Source organism: Ahaetulla prasina, chromosome 2, assembly GCF_028640845.1.
Source record: "Ahaetulla prasina isolate Xishuangbanna chromosome 2, ASM2864084v1, whole genome shotgun sequence".
Classification (NCBI taxonomy): domain Eukaryota; kingdom Metazoa; phylum Chordata; class Lepidosauria; order Squamata; family Colubridae; genus Ahaetulla; species Ahaetulla prasina.
Genome location: NC_080540.1, coordinates 230,350,213 through 230,374,953, shown reverse-complemented (window position 1 = coordinate 230,374,953; position 24,741 = coordinate 230,350,213). Strand labels below are relative to the sequence as shown.

Sequence of the window (24,741 nt, the reverse complement as noted above, 5' to 3'; positions counted from 1 at the left end):
ATAAGTACCTTATATAAGTGGCAGGATTGTAATGTCACAAAATATTTTACTGACAGATGTCTATCCTGCAGACACCTATGTTCCCAGCATACCGATCGATCCATCCCCTCTTTTTCCTGTGAATTCCTCCATTGTTCTTCCAAATTTGTTCTGAAGCGTAAGCAATTTTGGCTTGTGGACGGGAAGGAGCGAAATCAGAGTTCTTTGCCTAAGCTGCTATGCCTTTTATTAAAACTGAATCTAATGTAGAAAATGGCAAGTCAGAGTTGATGAAGATAATGGTTGTGTTATGTAGCCTGTGGAGTTTCCATTCTCACAACCCTTTTTCTTTCTGATCAGCTAAACCTGATACTGACATTTAATTAACCTTTAATATAGAATGCTTTAAAATTTGTAATAGAAATATGTGCCTAGATTTATCCTTAAAGGTGTGAATAGATAATTGATGTGAATCTGGAGGAAAAAATAATTTTTGAACTTGGAGCTGCTGACAATGCTTGCTGAGAATATCTCCCCACCAGAGCTCAACCTGCTTGCAACTTTATATGCCTACATTTCTATCTGTTCTTCTTAATTATTTAACGTTCCTTGTTGCATCTGTGTTCCTTGTTTCCCAAGTGCCTTCCATATGAATTGTGTGGTATTTTATTCCCCCATGCTCCAGTCTAAAACTTATATGGCAGAATATAAAAAAAATATCAACGTTCTCTGATGACCTTGAATTGTTTTAAAGGACAAAAATATATATTCAATATTCCACTATGCACAACAGATTTTTTTTTAAAAAAAGAGAATTCATAAAAGAAAAATAACACACCATCCAGTGCCTTTCTTATCAGTTGGAGAATGTTGATTTGTCATTTATTTCCATTAATCATATTTTATAGATTGTGTGGTATTAATATTAATAGAGTGTGCAGCCCATCATCTGGAAGGAATGCACTGGTGTGCATTAGAGCATAACACCATCCCTGAGTTGTGCTGCTGCCGGGCATCTGTTAAAATACTTCATGGCTCTTTAAAATTTAATAGCAGCTTTTTTCAAAAATTCATCTTGTTGCTTTTCAGGCTCAGAAGTCATGGATAGAGAGAGCATTTTACAAAAGGGAATGCGTCCATATAATACCCAGCACCAAAGACCCCCATAGGTAAGAGTGCTATATTTGGTTACTTAATTTGCATTGAATATGAAAGTAAGCATGCTATAATATATACTGTAAAAAGTTAAGCCATCGCTATATGCTACAGGAAAAACATATTTATTTTAATAATAAGCAACAACTACTTTAAATATACATTTACTTGGAATGTAAAGTACATTGATACATTTCGGATCTCCTCCAGTACCTCAGGGTGGAGATATGGTAGCTACTTTATGAAAAATGTTTCAACGATTTAAAAGAAAGAAAATAGATTTCTTCTTTCATTTAAACAGGAATGGATCATTTCCGAGATCACATGACCAGATCTTTGTATCATAGGGCTGTTCTTTTCCTCTGTGTTTCCATGTATGGGCCGATGGCATTCCACAGGGCCTTTCAACCTTTGGAGAAGCTTTGGAGAGCATGTCAGGGAGAAAATATTTTTTTCTGTGGTGACTTCCATTTTACTGAAAGATGTAAAAAGTTGGACCCAGCCCAGTACATTTAACTGAGAGAGAGTGATTGGCTCAAAGTCACCCAGCTGGCTTCCATTGCTAAGGCAGGACTCCCATTTTCTAGCCTGTTGTCTTAACCACTAGACCAGGGGTGTCAAACTCAATTTCATTGAAGGCCACACCAGGGTTGTGTTTGACCTCGGGGTGGTAAGTGGTGAGCAGTTTGACATTACTTGTGTCAGGGGCGCCTGTGGTGGCCCTAGTGCTTTGCCAGAAAAAACAAGCTCCCGAGTTCCGTTTTCGGCTGCAATGGCCTTCTGCAACCCTCTGCCAGCAAAAACATGAGCTCTGTTTTCAGCTGCGACAGCATCCTGCAAGCAAAAATGGAGCTCGTGAGGGCTGACTGCGACCCATGCGAGCTTCATTTTTGGCTGCAATGGCCTGCTGCAACCCTCTGCCAATGAAAACAGAGCTCGTGAGGGTCTCCCGAGCTCTGTTTTCACTGGCAAAGGCACTGCAGGCTGGTCCTTCGCTGTTTCCAGGGCAGCCCTGCGGGCCAGATCTAAACACCCTGTGGGCTGAATCCATGGGCCTTGAGTTTGATACCTCTGCACTAGACCAAATTGGCTCTTGTGGCTGCTTCTTTGCAATACTTTATCTAAAAAGACAGTAATCATTGCAAAATGCAGTCTTTTAATTTGGCTTCTGATTTCGGAGAGAACAATAAGTAAAATATGTTTTAAATATATGGATGATTATTCGAAACATATTCACTTGCATCAGAATTAGCCACAGCTGTGCCAGTCAGTGTAATAATCTTATTTCCCCTGTGAAAATAAAGTAAAGCTTAACAAGTTTTTTGCTTGGTTTTGTCTGTGTGTGTGTGTTTGTGTGTGTGTGTGTGTGTGTATTATACTAATGAAACTTTTTCACAAGTGCTAAGTTTTATACATGTTTACAATTGGCCTAGTTATCTATATCTCGTTCTCCTGGCAAAATGATTACTTATTTCATGCAAGACTTCTAGTAACTTTAGTCTTCTGCTTTATTATAACAAAATATTAAGTAGTTTTTGCTTAATGCCATAGGTGTTGCTGTGGGCGCCTAATAGGTCAACATGTGGGACTTACTCCAAGTATCTCCATTATTCAGAATGAGAAAAATGAAAGCCGGCTCGCTCGAAATGACATCCAGTCAGAGAAGTGGTCAATCGGCAAGCACACACAACTCAGCCCGACGGACGCCTTTGGAACCATTGAGTTTCAAGGAGGTGGTCACTCAAATAAAGCCATGGTAATTTTTAAAAATTCTAATGTCCAAATGAATTTCTTACTCTATCTATTATACGGGAGTTTATTGCCTAGCAAAGAATCTATCTCTCTAGGTTGCTGTATAAAACCATTATAATGATTCCTTATATTATATAGAGAAATCTATATATTACAGAAATCCATTGGTAACTTAGATAGACCCTTGCTGTCAAGGAGTTTATTATCGAAGAAAACTGTTTTCAAACTACAGTATGTTCCCTGGAACCCAGGGGTTCCATGAGAATCATCCAGGGGTTATATATGACAGTTTATTCTAAGGATTGCTATGATTTCAAGTTTTTTAAATCTTCATTCCATTGTTTCATTTACAAGAGAAAAGTCTATGAGAAACATAGACAAACAAAAACATATCTATTAATGCGTTTGGGTATCTCAAGTTTGAAAATCACTGGTCTAAGAAAACCAATCAGAAAAGTCATAAAACAGAATTGAAAGAAACCAACAATGGGTAGGAAATCTATGGGCAAAATAGAACACTCACATGTGTTGAGGTAAAAAATGTGGCTTTTCTTCTTGGTATCACCATAGACAGCTGAAGGTACATGTCTGAAATAGTGGGAAGCTACTGATACACGCTGCAGACTTCATGAACAAAGATGGATCAGTGGTCAGATTTTGGTTTTCAAATGTAAAAATGGAAATTTAGTGATAGTATAGAATAAGAGTGAATTGAGAATAGTTATAACTAGGGATGAAGATTTATCAGAAGTATTTGGCATTTTCAGCAACATTTCTGGGTTTCTGATCTTTACTTATTACACTTTAAATATTTTCTATAATTATAAAGCCAAGTCCAAATTCAATTACTCATTTTACTGTGAATGCATTTCTCTCCTTATTAAAATCTGAAGGTATTTTACATTATACCATATTTTTCGGAGTATAAGATGCACCTTTTCCCCCCAAAAAAGAGTGTGAAAATCTGAGTGTGTCTTATATTCCGAATGTAGCCCCGCCCAGCTTCTCAAACGGAGATTTCAGAGGCTGAAAAAAGCATCAGAAACAGAGCTTCAGAAAAAAAAGCCTCAAACGGAGCTTCATGGAGCTTAGGAAAAAAGCCCCAAACGGAGCTTCACAGAGCTTAGAAAAAAAGCCCCAAACAGAATTTCAGAAAAAAAGCCCCCAAATAGAGCTTCAGAAAAGAAGCTCCCAAACAGAGCTTCGGAGGCCTTTTTTTCTGAAGTTCTGTTTTGGAGGCTTTCAGAGGCAGAAAAAAGTTTTTCTGAAATGGAGTTTCAGAGGCAGGAAAAAAAAGCCAAAAAAAGCAAGGCACAGGAACCTGTTGCTGATTGGGGGTATTCCGGGAGGCCAATCCACCTGCCAATCAGCTTTTTTCTTATTTTTTTCCCCAAAAACTAAGGCGCGTTTTATACTCCGGTGCGTCTTATACTCCGAAAAATACGGTATATAACATTTTGAAATGAACTTGGTCAATGGAAATTAATGTGATCTTGGAGTCAGTGAAAATAAAATTTTATTGGCAACATATTCTTATTAGATTTTGTCAATTTTGCTAAAAGGAGAAGAAATCTCTGCAGTAGAAAACCATGTAATAAAAATTGTATTTCTTAAAACTGTACTTATTTAATACAGTATAGAATGACAAACTCCTTATTGCAATGCAGTGTACTGCATTTATTAAAAGAAGAAAGGATTTGCTGTTGTCTAATTTCCAAGGAAAATATGAAGTACTGTTTCAGAGCAATGCAGAGTTAAAATAGGTTACATGTGATTAGAGAAACTTTCAGGTTACCCCTTTCCAAAAGTATTTTGCTCTGAAAAACTGTAGTTTCATTTATTTTACTAGCTGTATTAGTTTGCTTATTCTACAACATACATATATAAAGACAGAGAAGAGAGAGAAAGATTTATGAATTTAATTATTACAATGTAACAGTGTAGAATAAGTTTGGTATAGTGGAGCTGCCATTGAAGACCGCACGGAAACTTTAACTTCTCCAGAGTGTAGCAGCGAACATGGGGGGCCCTAGGTTTGCCCATATAATCCCTCTATTGCACAAGCTGCACTAGATTCCAGTTTCTTTGCAGGTACAATTTGAGATGCTGGTCATCACTTTAAATCTCTATATGGCACAGGGACAGGTTATCTGCAGAACCATCTTTCCCTAATGACAAGTCCTACCAAGTCAGATAGGAGGGGCATCATGGGTGGGTTCTACGTATCTTTACTACAGGTACGCAATGGAGCGGTGCATGCGCAGAAGCTTCCTGATGACGTCCGAGTCAGTGGGCGGAGCCTCCCAATGATTTTACTACCGGTTCTTGTGAACAAGTCCGAACTGGGGGCAACCCACCATTGATGGGCATGCTCCTAGTCCCTTCCCCTAAATACTGCCATCTGAGGGGAGCTAGGAAGCATGTTTTCCCGTGACAGCCCCTGCCTTATGGAACACTGTGCCCCCTGAACTTGGCAGACATCCACCATAAGGTTTTGAAGACCTGCCTTTTCCTCCAAATATTGGGAGAAGACTAGATAATCACATAATTTGAGACCATGCTTTGTTGTTTTTAATGTTTTAATTGGTTGAGTTTTATAGCCTTAATATAATTAAATGTATATTTTATATTTAATTTTATGTCTTATATGTCATATATCTTTTATATGATTGGGAGTTGTTTAAAGTTAATTGAAAGATGGAAGGCTATATAAATGTTTTAAATAATCAAAGATGCATTGAACTTGCAATTCCATCTTAATAAAATCTAGCAAACATTCAGCTATGGGCATCTGCAGCAAACTGAGATTATGTAAGAATGATGATATGTGCAATGTCATTTTAGTGCTAAACCCAGACTTGGGTACTTGCATCCCAACAATTATGTATATTGCAGGTTTGTTGCCATAATATACATTTTGTATATATACACTTGCCTTCTCTTGCCTCTCTCCTGTGCTCCCAGAAGCACCCGTGCTTTTGGTGTGTCCCTGTGTTCATTGTTCCTAAGGATTATGGGTACTACAAAACTTTGTGGGATATTGCCAGGCCAGTTTTTATACTATGCTACGGATTATACAATTGTAAATGGAAGGCAAATAGTGTTCTGGCATATGTTCAATTGTGTAATTGTAGAAGCAATGTAACCTAAATGCCAGTTCCCCAGATGTCAAATTTCAACATTTTGTGTTAAATGAGAGATAATTATGGTGTTTAGATTAATGAGAATTTGTTAAGTTTGCTGACCTTAGATTCATGTCCTTCCCCCTTCTCTTTTCCTTCAGCTCAACTTCTAATATTAATTTAATATAACCTTACTGTAAAAATCTAAAAGCTTCCTAAATCAGTGTTTGAAATTGGCTTGATTCAATAAATGGGAGTTAAAAGATTAATATAAATTTGGCATATAATTAAATGGCAACTTCTTAAAGAGATAATAACAATTGGGTTTAGAGGCATATGTAAATCATTTGAGGGAAGCAGCCTCTGAATATTCACACATACACACATGTACATACACATGCATACATACAATAGAAGACTATAGAGAGCCTTGAAACTGTCACTGTGTGTTGTATTTTAAGGAGGATCCAATAGTTCGTATAGCCTATTGAAGATGCAAATTCAGGATGCTGTTTTGCTTGCACATGAAATGCTTTGTCAAAGAAATTACACAGATTTACTGCCTTTGTACTTACATGAATGGATCTTGGCTTACATAATCCATTTTTTTTCTATCTGGGATGATTACTGCCATGGAGATAGAAATAGTTTCTCTAGCAGGAATTTCTTTAAAGCAACTCATAACTTATCCTATATATCTCACAATCTTGGAAAATCGGTATTTTATTGTATTACTGCTGTTTGTCAATTATCGATTCAAACTGGTAATCAGTATGCTGAGTAGGTTTTAAGGTTCTTATGAATGAAGGCGAATATACATGTACCGCAATAATGTTGCAGGATCCTATCACCAGGACCAGAGGTTTTGTCTTCCGAGCTTTCGGACCCATGCTGGAACCCATCTTTAAGGAACTTCTCTCTAGCAGAGTGTGTGCTGTTCTGTGTGTTGTATTTTTAGTGCCTGGTGTATGTGGGTTTTTAGATGTTGATTGTGGTATGTTGATGACTGGCTTTTAAGTCATTAGCTGTCATTTGCTTGTGTTGCCCAGCCCTCGCCTTCTAAGAACTTGATAGGCTGGTGGTGAATCAGGACTCCTTTGACTGATGAGACTGTTTCCCAGACTTCAATTACTTTCCTGGCTGTTTTTGTGCCTGCTTATCCAACAATCTTAGTAGCTGCAAAATTGAATGTGTATCATTGTTCATTGCAGTGTGAGGCTGCCAAAGAGTTTTGGTCTCCTCGTCTGACTGCTTTTTTGTGTTCTTGCGATCTGGTAGCTAGCTTCCTCCCCATCTGTCCTACATAGTCATAGGGGCAATCCATACAGGGATTCGGTAGATTACATTGGAAATATCTCCAAGCAATTTTAAAATCCTCTTGAATTTTTGAAAGCAAGTTGGGTGACCTTGGGTTAGTCATTCTCTCTCAGCCCAATCAATCTCAGTGTTGTGTTGTGAGGAAAATAGGAGAAGGAAGGGATATTATTATGTTGGTCACCTTGAGTTATTTATAAAAATAATAAAGATGGGATAATAAATAAATAGATATATTCTATGAATGAGCTTAACATCCCTGATAACCATGATGGGGTGGTCACTGATCTAGAGCCAGACATCCTGGAATGTGAAGTCAAATGGGCCTTAGGAAGTCTGAGCAACAACAAAGCTAGTGGAAGTGACAGTATTCCAGCTGAATATTCAAAATCTTGAAAGATGATGCAGTAAAAGTGCTACACTCAATTTGCCAGCAAATTTGGAATTTGCTTCATTGACTATGCTAAAGTCTTTGACTGTGTGGATCACAACAAATTGTGGCAAGTTCTTAAAGAGTACCAGACCATCTTATTTGTCTCTTGAGAAACCTATATGCAGGTCAAGAAGCCACAGTGAGAACTGGACACAGAATCACTTATTGGTTCAAAATTGGGAAAGGAGTTCAGCAAGGCTGTATACTGTTGCCCTGCCTATTTAACTTATATGCAGAGCACATCATGAGAAAGGCGGGGCTAGATGAATCACAAATTGAAATTAAGATTGCCAGGAGAAATATCAACAACCTCAGATATGTAGATGATACCACTCTAATGGCAGAAAGTGAAGAGGAACTAAAGAGCCTCTTGATGCGGGTAAAGGAGGAGAGTGCAAAAGTTGGCTTGAAACTCAACATTAAGAAAACTAAGATCATGACACCCAGCCCTCTCAATTCCTGGCAAATAGATGGGGAAGAAATGGAGGCAGTGACAGATTTTATTTTCCTGGGTTCCAAGATCACCGCAGATGGGGACTACAGCCAAAAAATTAAAAGGCGCTTGCTCCTGGGGAGGAAAGCTATGGCAAATCTAGACAGCATTCTAAAAAGTAGAGACATCACCCTGCCAACAAATTGTGCATAGTCAAGTTTTCCCAGTTGCAATGTATGGCTGTGAAAGTTGGACCATAAGAAAGGCTGAGCGCCAAAGAATTGAGGCCTTTGAATTATGGTGCTGGAGAAGACTCTTGCGAGTCCCTTGGACTGCAAGGTGATCAAACCGGTCACTCCTAAAGGAGATCAACCCTGACTGCTCTTTAGAAGGCCAGATCCTGAAGATGAAACTGAAATACTTTGACCACCTAATGAGAAGGAAGGACTCACTGGAGAAGAACCTAATGCTGGGAAAGATTGAGGGCAAAAGAATAAGGGGACAACAGAGAATGAGGTGGCTGGATGGAGTCGCTGAAGCAGTAGACATGAGTTTAAATGGACTCCAGGGGATGGTAGAGGACAGGAAGGCCTGGAGGAACGTTGTCCATGGGGTCGTGATGGGTCAGACAGAACTTCGCAATTAACAACAACAATGCCAGCATATGCAAACCACCAGTATTGCTACAGATTAAAATAGTTAATTTAGAGTTAGATTAATGAATCAGTACTAAGGACATATGATGGGAAACTATTTTCTCATAATCTGATCCAAAGCTCAAAACCCCAAGTACTAATGTGGCATACTCTTCACAACCATTTTTGATTAAGCATGATGATGAACCTTGAAATGCATGATGAACTTTGTATCATTATGATCATAATCATCATGATCATGAAATGCATGGTCAATCTTGTATGATGAAGTTCATGATGAAATGAAACGAAATTTTCTGGTTCAATGTTAGCTATCTTATATATACAGATGTTTAGTAACTTGTTGTAAATTATTAGTTTATCTTATAACCATAGAGAACATAATGCATAGAGAACAAGTATTTTAATTGGGGTTATTTATATTTTAAGGTTTGTTAAATTGTTTTAAATTTCGGCCACCCTGTAATATGTTTTGTTTTAATCTTGTTTTAATGTGTATATTTTGGATTTTTATTTGGATGTACACCGCCCTGAGTCCTTCGGGAGAAGGGCGGTATAAAAATCGAATAAAATAAATAAATAAATAAATAAATAAATAAATAAATAAATAAATAAATAAACAAACATATAACAATTTCATGGGATTGTCTTACTGTATAACAAAAATCCCATTGATAGAATTTCTATTTAGCTAAATGTTGCCGTTATTAGATTTTGATTCCATCAGAGTTTTTTTTTCTTTTTAATATTTGATTAACTCAAGATGATGAACATACTTAATATTCTTGCCTCTTATTTTTCATGTTACCAGAGATGGAACCAATATGTTTACTACAGCTTAACACTTTTTTTTTCATTTTCAATCAATGTCCCTTGCTCTCTAGTATGTGCGGGTGTCTTTTGACACAAAACCTGATCTTCTTCTACACTTGATGACCAAGGAATGGCAGCTTGAACTACCGAAACTCCTCATCTCAGTACATGGAGGTCTCCAGAATTTTGAGCTGCAACCAAAACTCAAACAAGTATTTGGGAAAGGCCTCATTAAAGCTGCTATGACAACTGGAGCATGGATATTTACAGGCGGAGTAAATACAGGTAATAAAAACTGTCAAGGAAAAAAAATCACTGGAGCAAGTATATCTCAGAAAGCTTGTCAAAGAAATATATCACTCCTTTCCTTCCTTTTTTCATAAACATCACATTAAATATACATTTTCATTTAGCAGGCACATCTCTTATAAAAACGGTGATAACCAAAATACGATTCTAAGCAAGAACTGGAAAAAAAATCTCTTAATGACATGGTCACAACCCTCACACCACCCCTGCTGTTATTCTCATTGAAAGGAAAAGTCCATTAACAATATTTGTCAAGCTACTGTCTGGGTGGAAAGGGAGGTTAAATGCCCGCTGCTTGCTTGCCTGCCAATTGTATCAGGTATTTTCAGTTAAAATAGCAGCAAAGACAATAACCATGGACAAAGAGGAAAAAGCCATGGCACTGATGATAGTTTAATGCAACTCCAGAGAGTTGAAATAATTTATTAAAAGTGTCTTCCTAAATTGAAATGAAGATCGATTGAACAGACTACAGAGATATAGAACTGGCAGACAGGCAGATAAACATTGGAGCATGCTACCTCCACCTCTTTTTATTATTATTTTTGGCAATGAAACATAACAATAATGGATTGGATAGGTAGAATTCAGGGATCAGAAAAATTAACATCTCTGTTTTCTGTGTGGAAAGTATACATTTGAGTTCTTTGTATGTGCCTCATAGTTACAATAGAAATGGAGGGATCTTCATAAGGCAGGGGTGTACAAACTTGGCTCTTTTAAGACTTGTGGACTTTAACTCCCAGAGTTCCTCAGCCAGCTTTGCTTCTGAGAGTTGAAGTCCACAAGTCTTAAAAGAGCCAAGTTTGCACACCCCTGTCATAAGGTATTGATGATCATCGCTCATTTCTTTTCTCTGATATATTTCAACCCAGTGTAGAAACATCCTCTCAACTTACCTCCAACATCCACTCAGTCAAAAATAGTACAATCTAAATTAGCTTGCCTAATGGAAACCATTCTACTGTATAAATCAAAAAGACAAAAGACCTAATTCTTGCTTTTGCCAAGTCTCTGATCCAAGTGATGTTGAACTACAGTTTTCGGTACTCCTCACTATTGCCATACTGGCTGGGCTGACTGAGAGTTGCAGTCCAAAAACATCAGGATCACCACAAATTGGCCCGGGATAGCTCAGGCAATAGAGAAGCCTGTTATTAGAACACAGAGCCTGCAATTACTGCAGGTTCGAGCCCGGCCCAAGGTTGACTCAGCCTTCCACCCTTTATAAGGTAGGTAAAATGAGGACCCAGATTGTTGGGGGGGCAATAAGTTGACTTTGTAAAAAAAATATACAAATAGAATGAGACTATTGCCTTATACATTGTAAGCCGCCCTGAGTCTTCGGAGAAGGGCGGGGTATAAATGTAAACAAACAAAAAAAAAATTCTGTATCCCTACTCGAGATCAGAAAAAAAAGAGGCAAGAATGTATGTAATGAATTAGCTATGATCATGAATTCTGTTATCACTTATGTACAAGAATATTTTTTTATTTTTTCCTGGCCTTTTCAACAAGCTGCAGTTAAATCAAAATGTGACTTAAGGCAATTTTAGAACAAAGTTATAGGTAAACGTACACTTTTTCTATTTATGTCCAAAGCTTTCCATGAAATCCTGAACTACTGTATATAGTGGTTGGCTTTCTCACTTCTATTTTAAATCTTAACCCAATTGCTTGATCTCTGGTTGACTCATAATGTTTTCATTTTCGTATCACAAAATTTAAACTACAGACATTTTTACAGCAGATATTAATGTCATCCTGTCATATGTTAGCATTTCTTTTTCAGGAGTTATTCGGCATGTTGGCGATGCACTGAAAGACCATGCTTCAAAATCTAGAGGAAAGATCTGCACTATTGGAATAGCTCCCTGGGGAATTGTAGAAAATCAGGAGGACCTGATTGGCAAGGATGTGAGTCTTTTGCTCATCTATAAAATACGCTTTGTTAGTATGTTTTAGATATTGAGATTTTCACAAGTTTCTGACCCAGGAATCTACCATGACACCAAGATTAAAACAGAATGCTTTGTATGAGCATATATAGCTCTTCTCAGATGTTTTGATAATTTAAAAATATTGTAATTCCTCATTTAATCATTTAGAGCAGTGGTCACCAACTGATGGTCCGCAGACCACTGGTGGTCCGTGAGGAAATGTTGGTGGTCCGCAGCACACCTGGGTGGAGGAGTTGCTCCTGGATAAGCAATGGCCAGTCCTGTGACTAGAGCTCTGGAAGATGGGACTGGCCAGGCAGCTCATGGTGGGGCTGTAAATCTCCGCTGTTGAGGGAGGTTCGGGCAATTTGCAGCACAGCCCTCGCCAGCTGGAATGAGATAATGGTGCAAGGGGGGGTGGCAGTGCAGGTGGGCCAAAGCAACGGGTAGTGGGAACCTGGGCTGTTTCTTCCCCCTGCTGTAGCTTCCTGTCAGCTGAACCCACCAGCGGCTGTCCCCGCCCCTCACCCTCCCTTCCCAGTTACTCCTCGCCTGGCAAGGGAAGGGGGGGAAATGGCGATTTGCTCCATATTCCAGAGCAGGAGCTGGATCTCGCAGGTGTTTCTTCCGGCCCTTGTTGGTGCTCCTGCACCTCGGTCTCTTGGAGAGACACTTGACTTCCTCTCAGCCCCAAGACACTGGCTGGCCCATGAGATGACAGAGAGAAAGAGAATGGGAGAGGGAGAGAATGAGAGAGAGAATGAAAGAGAGAGAGATAATGAGAAAGAGTGGGAGAGAGAGAGAGAAAGAAAGGGGGAGAGAAATGAGAGAAAGAAAGGGGGAAGAGAGATGAGAGAGAGAGAATAAGAGAGAGAGAGAAAGAGAGGGAGAGAAAGAGAGAGAAAGAGAGGGAGAGAGAGGGAGAGAGAAAGAATGAGAGAGAAAGAGTGGGGCAAGAGAGAGAAAGAGGGCAGAGAGAAAGAGAGAGAATGAGAGAGAGAAAATGAGTGGGGAAAGAGGGAGAGAAAGAGAATGAGAGAGAAAGAGTGGGAGAGAGAAAGAAAGAGAAATGGAGAGAGAGAGATGAGAGAGAGACAAATCAGAGAGAATGAGTGGGAGAGAGAGGGGGGGGAGAGAGAGAAAGAAAGAGAGGGAGGGAGGGAGAGAGAAATAGAGATGAGTGGGAGAGAGAGAAAGAGAGGGGGGGAGAATGAGAAAATGAGAGAGAAAGAGTGTGGGGGGAGAAAGAGAGAAAGAGAGAGGAGGGACAGTGCCTGAAGGACCCCATCCCATCACTGGGAGTCCAGGCACTTCAGCAAGCTGTGCACTAGGATTTAAAATTATGGACCTGGTGTCTCTGAGGTCCAAAAGGTTGGAGACCCCTGATATAGAGGACTCATTCTTGTTCAAGGATGAACAATTTAGTTTCATCCATTTTTTTTACTAATTAAGGACAATTCGTATTATTTGGACATCTGTTTTACACATGCAGAAATGCAAATGTTGGCTCATCCTCCTTATCCACAAATGTAAAATTGTTTTTGCAGAGTGCCTGAATTTGCCATCCATTTTGCAGTTGGCAAAGCTCCCCAAATTGGGTAAAACTAGGACTTTTACCTATGCTTTACATTTTTAGGAATTTGCAGAGCCCCAAAGTATCTATTTCATTCCTTAAAATATCCCCTAAAACAGGTCTTGGTTTCATCCAGCTATAGCTTAAGGCACATATTTGACCTGTGAAGCCAGTAAGACTTCCTTATTCTTTTTGCTCTTTGTGCCACTTATCTGTTAATAACACTGGTAATTGCACTGTTCTTTCTGTCAAAAAAATAGAGAGTTTTTGGACACATCTCTTTAATTGTCTCTCATATTATAATTAGTGCCTATGGTAGCATTTTCTGGAGGAAAAAAATGACTTTGTTTTTGTCATGATCTTTTTTAGCTCATAGCTATTACCTTCATGATGAAAATCTCATTTTTTTATTCATATCAACTAAGTCATAATATTTGTAATTAATGCTTTAGTGCGTTAATAATAATAATAATAATAATAATAATAATAATAATAATAATAATAATAATAATAATAATGCCAAATTAGTCTGTATGGTGTACTGTATGAATCATAATAATGATTCATTATTGTGACAGTCAAACACATACAAAGAAATAAAAACACTCAGTTCTTAAACACTGAATTAAACCTTAAGCACAAGGACTAGGATTGGACAATCTTTAATAAAAACAAGTTCAAAGGTAGAAATTGGATAAATGTATCTTATTAATCTAGAGTTTTTACTCAAGTATGACAGACGCTTTTCACTGAAATGTATCTAGCTCGTTACTACCGTATAATCTGCATACTAAATCCACAGTTCTTGATATATGGCAGAGTAAACTTTTGTGGCAAAGCAAAAATGCATGTGCATAATATCTATTCCACTAAATTTAATACAGTTTTTAAATTATTTACATCTATTTACACTATTGAAAACTAAACAACATGCAGTTTTTGGATTCAGTACAAATCTATTACCAAAAAGCACATGCAAATATATCTTTGGGTTTTTAAAAAACCATCCCGGCATGTTTTTGATGTATCCGTGAAGCTTTGGAAATATTTCTGAAGACTGAATCACAGTAACCCCAATGGAATCACCAATAGGGAAGGTACTAGGAGATGTAAGTGGCCACACCTGGAGAATTACATTTGTGCATTCATGACCCACAATAAACTGTTTATAAAATTCAAATCAGCAATGCTATTTGTTTAATTTGTTATTATAGTAACTGAAGGCACTATATATCTTTCCCTCATCCTTAACCTCAAAACAACCATTGAGATAGCTTAAACTGAGATACGATGACTAGTTTAAAATAATCCAGCAAGTATCCGAGCTTTTACTGGCCAACATTCAGAACTTGAATATAGTGGTTATTTGCAAGATAAAAATCCTTCTTGTGTGTTTCCTTGTGAGGTTGTTGATTTATGCTGTATGTGTGAGTTGTATAGGGGTAAGAGAAGATCCCTGTATTTGCTTCAGATATGTGAAATATTACTTTTTAGTTCCTAGAAAGCCTCAAGAGCTTTTTTGGGTATTGAAAAAGAATTCACAAATAAAAAATAATTATGCCCATTTTCAAAAAAAACAAATCTAATCTCTCATCATGGGAGCATGTTGGGTAAGCCTGAATATGATAAGCAGAGGTGGAAATAAGAAATCCCTAACAATCTCTGGCAAAGAAAACCATAATTGGTGGCAGAAGTAGCCAAATATCCAATGTTGTGCCTGGAAAAATAGTTGATGATATAAAAACTACTATTTCAAGAAAACTTTGCATTAATAATAATAATTAAAAAACCTCTTCACGGATCATAGATCATTTGAGATTTTATTTTTTTGCTCCTTAAGCTCCGTAATTTTTTTCAGAAGAGAATAGTGTTTGGTCTTACTTCCCTATTTCAATACCCTTTCTTGGGATTCTCACTTCATTTATGAGCCGTGGTGGCACAATGGTTAGCGTGCAGTACTGCAGGCTACTTCTGCTGATGGCGGCTGCCTGCACTTTGGCAGTTCAGATCTCACCAGGCTCAAAGTTGACTCAGCCTTCCATCCTTCTGAGGTGGGTAAAATGAGGACCCAGAATGTTGGGGGCAATATGCTGACTCTGTAAACCACTTACAGATAGCTGTAGAGCACTATGAAGCGGTATATAAGTCTAAGTGCTATTGCTATTTCTATACCAAAGTGATGCTTCAAACCTCTGTAGTCATGAATTGAGGAGTATCCTTTTGTTATTATAATGGGCCTGGGTTTTAGACAAAAATGAAGATATACTGTAAGTGCAACATCTTGAGTTAAAGTTATTTCATAGTAGCATTATAGATCTCTGTCAAACAATCTTCCCTGTATAATGCCAAGCATATTTCATATTTACTGAAAACTTGGATATCATGAACTCCCAGGTTTCATGGAAAGCACAACACAGTGTAATGCAAATATATGGCCAAATTTCTTTTTTGAGAGAAATATTGGCTGCAGGTCATCAATAATGAGAAAAGGGTGTTTGAAAGGCTACATAGATTTGAAGGCTGAAATTTGTTTCTTTGTGTGTGGGGCAAATCCCGTCACTACCGATTTGCTTGTGGGTGCATGCACGCTTGCGCAGAGATGTCCGGGCGGGTGGACGGAGCCTCCCGCCACCAGTGCTACCGGTTCGCCCAATCCGGGGCGAACCGGTAGCAACCCACCACTGGTGTGGGGGGGGAAATACAGCATCTGCCTCCAACTCCTTAACCAAACACATCACACATCCATAGGAAAAGATGCAGCTGTATATGTTAACTTTGTTGAGTCAATTCCCTGAAGCAGTGGCACCTTTGTTTCAGGCTTACCTAGAAACCTGGGGGAAAGAGTCAGGCTCCTTTAATGAATAGCAGAGGAGTGTTGCACTCCCAAGGTCCAAAGCACTTCCTTCAAATCATTTTTGAATGGCGCCCAGTTAAGACACAGGCCTCTGTGATTAAAGCTGAAATGTACTAATCTGAAGGAGAAAATGAAGCCTTTTCGTTTTGCTTTTCATATTCATACTAACACACCTGCTGCAGCATTCATAGATTCCTTGATAGTTGGAACTGCTGCCTGCAAGTTAGACAGATAAAGGAAATCTGATGCTTTTCCTGGAGGTTATCCAGCTTCATTTCTCCTGGGTACCTAACAGCTGTGTTCTCTGTTTCTTCTGTAATGGAGTTGATATCGTCTGGGTTTTTTTTGTTTTTTTTAATGGGAGAAGGATAATAGCAAATCTATCTTTTCATCCTCTCTGTCAGAAATTGTTTTATTGCCTTTGATTTGCGGCTTTAGAATTCAGTAGCACTGCACTTTGAACTAATCATATTTCTCTCATCTCCCAGCTCACAAGTTGCACAGGCATGCATTACCAAGTATTTTGCTAGAGCAGAAATTCTTCAGGAATCCTAAATTTAAAATAATATTAGACCAGTGCTAAATTGTGCACTGGTCTAATATCCATCAAAATTGCCAGTTCGATGGAGACGATAAGAGCTGAGCTAGAAAGTGCAAGATTGTGAAGTGTAGCCTTCCCTTAGGCATAAAAGGCAGCTGAGTGACTTTGGATGCTGTTCCCAACCAACTCACCTCTTAGGATTATTGTTGTGGGGAAAATAGGAGGCGTATATTTGTATACACCAACCACATGGACCTATATGAAATAAAGGCAAAATATAAATCTGTTATAATATATAGTGAAATCCAAACCTGAATTCCATTCTTGGCACTTTGTAATAAAAAATGAGCAATGTATAAACATTAGGTACTACATACATATGTTTACCATTTGTCAACAAATAGAAGAAAACAAATAACAGAGTAGACACAGACATAGACACATGAAAAAACTTTGGCACAAAAAAAAAGGATATAAATTGGCAAAACATAGCCATAAACACATAGAATAATTACATATAATTGGGAGCAGTAGGATACTGACGGTAGGCATGCTGGTGCGCTTATGCACAGCCCCTTAGGGACCTCTTAAGAAACATGAAAGGTCCATGGTAGACAGTTTACGGTAAAAGGTATGGGATTAGAGAGACTAACAACAGGATCAGGTAGATTGTTCCAGACATTTACTACTCTATTGCAAAAGTCACATTTCCTACAATTAAGATTAGAGCGAATTATATTGAGTTTAAATCTATTGATGGCCCTTGTACTATTATGGTTGAAATTAAAGTATTCATTTACAGGTAGAAGGTTTTGGTAAATAATCTTATGAACTAAGCATAGATCAAAACGTAGACGACGTAGTTCGATGTAGTTTCATCACATGAAAATGTTCCTTTCAAAGCAAAGCATGCAACAAAGATTCTAATAGAGATGATAGGAACATTTGAGTTACTTATGGTATGTTAGGTGGATGCATGCAGAGATTGAACAACGGTGCCCAATAAGTGTATGTTTGTGGGTCTGGAGAGAGCTCTGGATTGATATATATATATATTTTACATTTATATCCCGCCCTTCTCCGAAGACTCAGGGCGGCTTACAGTGTGTAAGGCAATAGTCTCATTCTATTTGTATATTTACAAAGTCAACTTATTGCCCCCCCAACAATCTGGGTCCTCATTTTACCTACCTTATAAAGGATGGAAGGCTGAGTCAACCTTGGACCTGGTAGGACTAGAACCTGCAGTAATTGCAGGCAGCTGTGTTTTAATAACAGGCTTCTTACAGCCTGAGCCACACTGCGGCCCCTATTGCAAGATTCCATTTAGACCCTGTGCCATTCAACATATTTGTAAATGATTACAAGAAGGAGTTAGAAGATATACTATTTTATTCTATAAATCAGAATATAGAAAACACTTTAGAGGTCATTATCCTAATCTGAGGGCATGTTGCAAAGCTGGAATAATGGGCAGAAACCTATTAGGAAAAATGAAACACCTAATTAGAGCATGTGAAGGTGGTAGGAACAACTTAACTTCAACAGTTCACCCATAAAGTGGATTAAGGTTAAGAGAAGCCATTGTTACTATTTGGCACTGGTCAGAGTGCATCTAGAATATAGTGTCCCTCTCTAGCATCGCATTTGTATAAAAGCACTGATAAAATGTTGAGAGAAAAGCAACCAAGATGGGAAGGGGAAGAGAAAATGTATGAGGAATCTTGGAGGTATTGGACATGTTTTATCTGAGAAGAGAAATCTGCAAGAGACACAAAAGATGTGTGTTCAAGGGCTGTCATATGGAACAGGGGTCACCAACCTTTTGGACCTCAGGGACGACTAAATTCATAATTTTAAATTCCGTGGACCACTAATATGATCTGCCTAATGACCAGCTGGGTGGGCGTGGCCAACTCAATGTCACTCACATCGAGGGGCGCCTTGCCAGCCTCTACTCACTATTCCTCACCTGCCTGCCTGGGCTCCTTAGGGACCTCTTAAGAAACATGAAAGGTCCATGGTAGACAGTTTACGGTAAAAGGTATGGGATTAGAGACTAACAACAGGATCAGGTAGATTGTTCCAGACATTTACTACTCTATTGCAAAAGTCACATTTCCTACAATTAAGATTAGAGCGAATTATATTGAGTTTAAATCTATTGATGGCCCTTGTACTATTATGGTTGAAATTAAAGTATTCATTTACAGGTAGAAGGTTTTGGTAAATAATCTTATGAACTAAGCATAGATCAAAACGTAGACGATGTAGTTCGATGTAGTTTCATCACATGAAAATGTTCCTTTCAAAGCAAAGCATGCAACAAAGATTCTAATAGAGATGATAGGAACATTTGAGTTACTTATGGTATGTTAGGTGGATGCATGCAGAGATTGAACAACGGTGCCCAATAAGTGTATGTTTGTGGGTCTGGAGAGAGCTCTGGATTGATATATATATATTTTTTACATTTATATCCCGCCCTTCTCCGAAGACTCAGGGCGGCTTACAGTGTGTAAGGCAATAGTCTCATTCTATTTGTATATTTACAAAGTCAACTTATTGCCCCCCCAACAATCTGGGTCCTCATTTTACCTACCTTATAAAGGATGGAAGGCTGAGTCAACCTTGGACCTGGTAGGACTAGAACTTGCAGTAATTGCAGGCAGCTGTGTTTTAATAACAGGCTTCTTACAGCCTGAGCCACACTGCGGCCCCTATTGCAAGATTCCATTTAGACCCTGTGCCATTCAACATATTTGTAAATGATTACAAGAAGGAGTTAGAAGATATACTATTTTATTCTATAAATCAGAATATAGAAAACACTTTAGAGGTCATTATCCTAATCTGAGGGCATGTTGCAAAGCTGGAATAATGGGCAGAAACCTATTAGGAAAAATGAAACACCTAATTAGAGCATGTGAAGGTGATAGGAACAACTTAACTTCAACAGTTCACCCATAAAGTGGATTAAGGTTAAGAGAAGCCATTGTTACTATTTGGCACTGGTCAGAGTGCATCTAGAATATAGTGTCCCTCTCTAGCATCGCATTTGTATAAAAGCACTGATAAAATGTTGAGAGAAAAGTAACCAAGATGGGAAGGGGAAGAGAAAATGTATGAGGAATCTTGGAGGTATTGGACATGTTTTATCTGAGAAGAGAAATCTGCAAGAGACACAAAAGATGTGTGTTCAAGGGCTGTCATATGGAACAGGGGTCACCAACCTTTTGGACCTCAGGGACGACTAAATTCATAATTTTAAATTCCGTGGACCACTAATATGATCTGCCTAATGACCAGCTGGGTGGGCGTGGCCAACTCAATGTCACTCACATCGAGGGGCGCCTTGCCAGCCTCTACTCACTACTCCTCACCTGCCTGCCTGGGCTCCTTAGGGCCCCAACAGGAAGCAGTTGCTAGAGCTAAGCAGATACCATGAGAAAGAGTTGGCAAAACAGCTGGCTCAGTTCAGATGGGATCTGACTGAGAAGGAGGCTCAGCAGAAGCACCTGACTAAGGACTACGAGCATAGGCTTTCCAAGCAAAGGGAAGACCTGCAGGAGTGCAAGGCCAGGTACCGGTGCCTGGAGGTTCAGCGGGCTGAGATGGTCAGCCAGTTCAAAGCCATGATGCTGTCCCACTGGAACAAGGCCTTCTGGCTCTTTACCACCAGTGGCACTTCCTTCCAGCCTTCGGCCAAAGCCCACACCAGGAGGCTGAAGCAGACCCCAAGTCAGAATTTCTGCCCCGCCCTTCGATCTGCAAAAAAAGACCTCGAAGGGGAGACTCTGCAGCAACACAAACTGTTGTGTCTGCGCCCCCCAAGCCGGGCCTCCTGCCAGAAAGTGACTTGGAGCTGGGCCTGCTGCCAGAAAGTGACTTGGAAAGTGAGAGGGAAGGGCCGTCAGGACTTACCTCGGGAGTACCGGCTTCCCTGGCTCAGCTCCAGGAGCCAGAAGCAGGCCAGGTGGAAGAGATAACGAGGCCTCCATCCTCTGACTCTTTCTTTTTTTTTTTATTTCTTTTGTCACAACAGAATACACAAACAAATGTCATAGATAAAACAACATATTTTGAAGAAAATATACATATATGTATAAAAATGTGCATCAACTATATCAATTTGATATGATGAAGGGAACAATAGGACAGGAACGGTAGGCACTTTTGTGCTCTTATGCACGCCCCTTATAGCCCTCTTAGAAATGGGGTGAGGTCAATAGTAGACAGTTTTTGGTTGAAGATTTTGGGATTTTGAGTAGAGACTATGGAGTCAGGTAATGAGTTCCAAGCATTAACAACTCTGTTACAGAAGTCATATTTTCTGCAATCAAGTTTGAAGCGGTTGACATTTAGCTTGAATCTATTTTTTGCTCTTGTAATATTGCGATTGAAGCTGAAGTAGTCTTTTATAAGAAGGATATTGCAATAGATGATTTTGTGTGTTAAACACAGGTCATGTCGAAGTCGACGGAATTGTAAGTTTTCTAATCCCAGGATTTCAAGTCTGTTGGTATAAGGTATTTTGTTGTTTTCGGAGGAGTGAAGAACTCTTCTAGTAAATTATTTCTGGACTCTTTCTATTGTATTTATGTCAGAGATGTGGTATGGGTTCCAGACGGATGAGCTGTATTCAAGAATATGTCTGGCAAATATTTTGTATGCTCTAGTTAGTAGTGTAGAGTTTTTAGAAAAGAAGCTGCGTAAAATTAGGTTTACAACTCTTAGGGCTTTTTTCGCTATGTAGTTGCAGTGAGCTTTGGCACTAAGATCATTAGATATGAAAACTCCAAGATCTTTGACAGGGTGGGGGTCATCAGTTAGGTAATGTCCATCAAGTTTGTACTTGATATTAGGGTTCTTTTTTCCAATATGTAAGACTGAGCATTTGCTGGTTGAGATTTGGTGTTGCCAAGTTTTAGACCAATCAGAAATTAAGTCGAGGTCTTCTTGAAGGGTAGAAGTATTATTGGTGGTATTAAATAGTTTGACATCGTCAGCAAAGAGAACACAATAACTTGAGATGAGGTCGCAGAGATCATTTATGTATAGTATGAAGAGTGTTGGACCAAGAACACTACCTTGGGGAACGCCACTTTTGACAGGAACAGGATTTGATATAGCATTGCCAATTTTGACCACTTGTTGTCTGTTTGACAGGAAGGCATTTATCCAATTGTGAAGAGGTCCCGAAATGCTGTAGGATTTTAGTTTGAGGAGTAGTTTATCATGTACTACCGAATCAAAAGCTTTGCAGAAGTCTATGCAGATTGCATATATTGCTTTTCCTTGATCAAGGTTTGTAGTCCATATGTTTTTGCAGTGGAGAAGTTGTAGATTACAAGACATTTTTTTTCTGAAACCAAATTGTTTATTAGAGAGAAGGTTGTTTGTTTCGAGATGGAGTGTAATGGATTGGTTTATGATGGATTCCATTACTTTGCATGAGACACAACATAGAGAGATAGGTCTGTAATTTTCAACAAGACATGGATCTCCTTTTTTGAAGATAGGGATGACTGTGGCTAGAGACCAGAGTTTTGGAAGGGAACTAGTTTTGAAGGCTTTATTAAAGATAATGCTTAGGGGTTCAGCTATATTAATTGAAAGTTTTTTTAAAAAGTATGCACATAGTCCATCTGGACCAATAGATAATGATGGTTTCAGGTTGCGAAGGGCTTTTTTAACATTATCTTCTGTAAAGTCCACGTGTGTTAGGTTGTTGTTTTCTTCTGTGGAGTCTATGTGTGTTGTGTCGTTGTTAACATTTTTGATATGATTGAGGAATGTTGGATATGAGCCATCACTGTTTACAAAGACTGAGCCGAAGAATGTGTTAAAGAGGTTTGCTTTAATTGTTTCGTCGGTACATTCTTTACTGTTAGATTCTTTTAGTGGTGGAATGGTTCTTGTTTCTTTTAGTTTATTGTTTACAAAATTATAAAAAGCACGACTGGAATTGGTGTGTAGAAGGTTTTCTTCTTGTTTAGTGTGGTAAGTGTTACATTCTGTTTTTATTTGGTTGCAAATATTTTTGTAGCGGTTTTTGAAGTTTGTTACATAACCTTTTTTGGGTTTTTTCCAGAGGGATTTTTTTTTGGATTGCAGCTTTTTTATTGATATGGGAAATTTGCTTTTCCTATTGATTTTGGTGATGATTTGTGGTACATATAGTTTGATGATTTTATTAATTTCAATTAGGAATACTTTATAGTGGTCTTCTGTAGTAATACAGGTTGAGACTAGATTATGCCAGTCAAGAAATGAGAAATCATTGTTTATAAGGTCATAGTTGGCTTTTTTAAAATTGTAGTTTGGAGTACTATTGTTGAGACGATTTATGCAAGGGCATTCCCCCCCCCCCCAGCCATGTCTTCAGACCCAGCAATCAGGTTTGGTTGGATCCTAGGTTTCGTAGGCAGGAGAGGAGGGAACAACAGAAGCAGGGGTGGGACAGGCCTAGGAAGTGCTGAGTCATGGAGCCACACCCCACAGGATATAAAGGCAGTGAGCACTGCTGTGTCTCTTCATAGCCGACAAATCAACTGATTAACTGATTCAACTGAGTCAGCTGAAGTGACTCACCAGCATCGAGGGAGATATCAGAGAACTTGGCAGACGTTCGCTATTCTGCTGCCAGAGCTGATAGTGCTGGCTAATTAAGCCATCACTCGGACAGAGGCGAAGGAGGACAGAACACAAAAATTCATTGCATGATCTGGCCCAGGGGCCATAGTTTGAGGACCCCTGATTTAGTGCAATATAACTTGTTGCTGGCAATCCTTATGATTTATATTGATATATTATCATCAATTGTGTTGTAAATGTTGTACCTTGATGAACGTATCTTTTCTTTTATGTACACTGAGAGCATATGCACCAAGACAAATTCCTTGTGTGTCCAATCACACTTGGCCAATAAAATTCTATTCTATTCTATTCTATTCTATAAAAATTGTGAATAATTTTTCTGAGGACCACCAAAATTTTCTTGCAGACCACCAGTGATCCACAGACCACCAGTTAGTGACCACTGATATGAAAGATGGGATAAAATTTCCTGGAGCTGTTTCTGAAGCTCTTCAAGATGTAACGGTTTTACAAAGAAATTGATTTTGGTTGGATGTGACAGAAAAACCAATCTTAATTGTAATTACTATTCAGCAATGAAACCAACTGCTTCAATTGCCTGCAAATTCTCTTTTGCTCCTTTAATAAGCTGCATGGTAGTTTGCAGGATAATGTTAAACAAATGGATTCCTACAGTGCTGAGGGAGTTGAATTAGATGACCTCCAAGGTCTATCCCAATCTGTACATCTGTGATACTATAATTTTAGATTAATTCATCCCATACAGTATAAAACATCTTTTATCTATTCTTTGAACTTGGAAATAGCAGTGGATTATATGAGTATCTGAGGGCTCTGAAGAAAATGAAATCTTTACTAAAGTCTTATATGTACCAGACAGGATTTGAATTGCCTAGTAATGTACTTATCAAACCACAGAATGTAATATTCTGTCTTTACCCTTGTTCCTTTTTTGCGTCAGCAAAAACTATATTGTTATTGGTAACAGAATAAGTGGTGGTAGTAGTGAATTAATAACTGAAATTATTATTATTATATCATCATCATAAATATGATTTACTACAAAAAAGCTTTAAAGATGCTTAATGCTTATTTAGCCACTGGCTTTTATATAGGACTAAGCAACAAAAAGAAAATAAGAATTCAATCCAAAACAATGGTGTACAGTGACTATGATTTTTCTAGGTTTTAGCTAGGTGTACATTGCTGTTTTGTGATTGTTTGGTTACAATGATGCATAACCACAGATTGATAGGACTGTAGGTAT

General features: G+C 38.6%; 1 protein-coding gene across 1 annotated transcript in view; it reads left to right on the top strand.

Annotated features, from left to right (window-relative positions):
• Window positions 1–404: 404 nt before the first annotated feature.
• The window catches only part of TRPM3 (transient receptor potential cation channel subfamily M member 3), a 131,983-nt gene continuing 107,646 nt past the window's right edge, over window positions 405–24,741 (top strand). Inside the window, exons 1-5 of the mRNA XM_058168060.1 lie at window positions 405–428; window positions 1,069–1,148; window positions 2,686–2,890; window positions 9,729–9,942; window positions 11,759–11,883. Of these exons, the coding sequence (XP_058024043.1) occupies window positions 405–428; window positions 1,069–1,148; window positions 2,686–2,890; window positions 9,729–9,942; window positions 11,759–11,883 (648 nt within the window). The remainder of the gene's footprint in view (window positions 429–1,068; window positions 1,149–2,685; window positions 2,891–9,728; window positions 9,943–11,758; window positions 11,884–24,741) is intronic.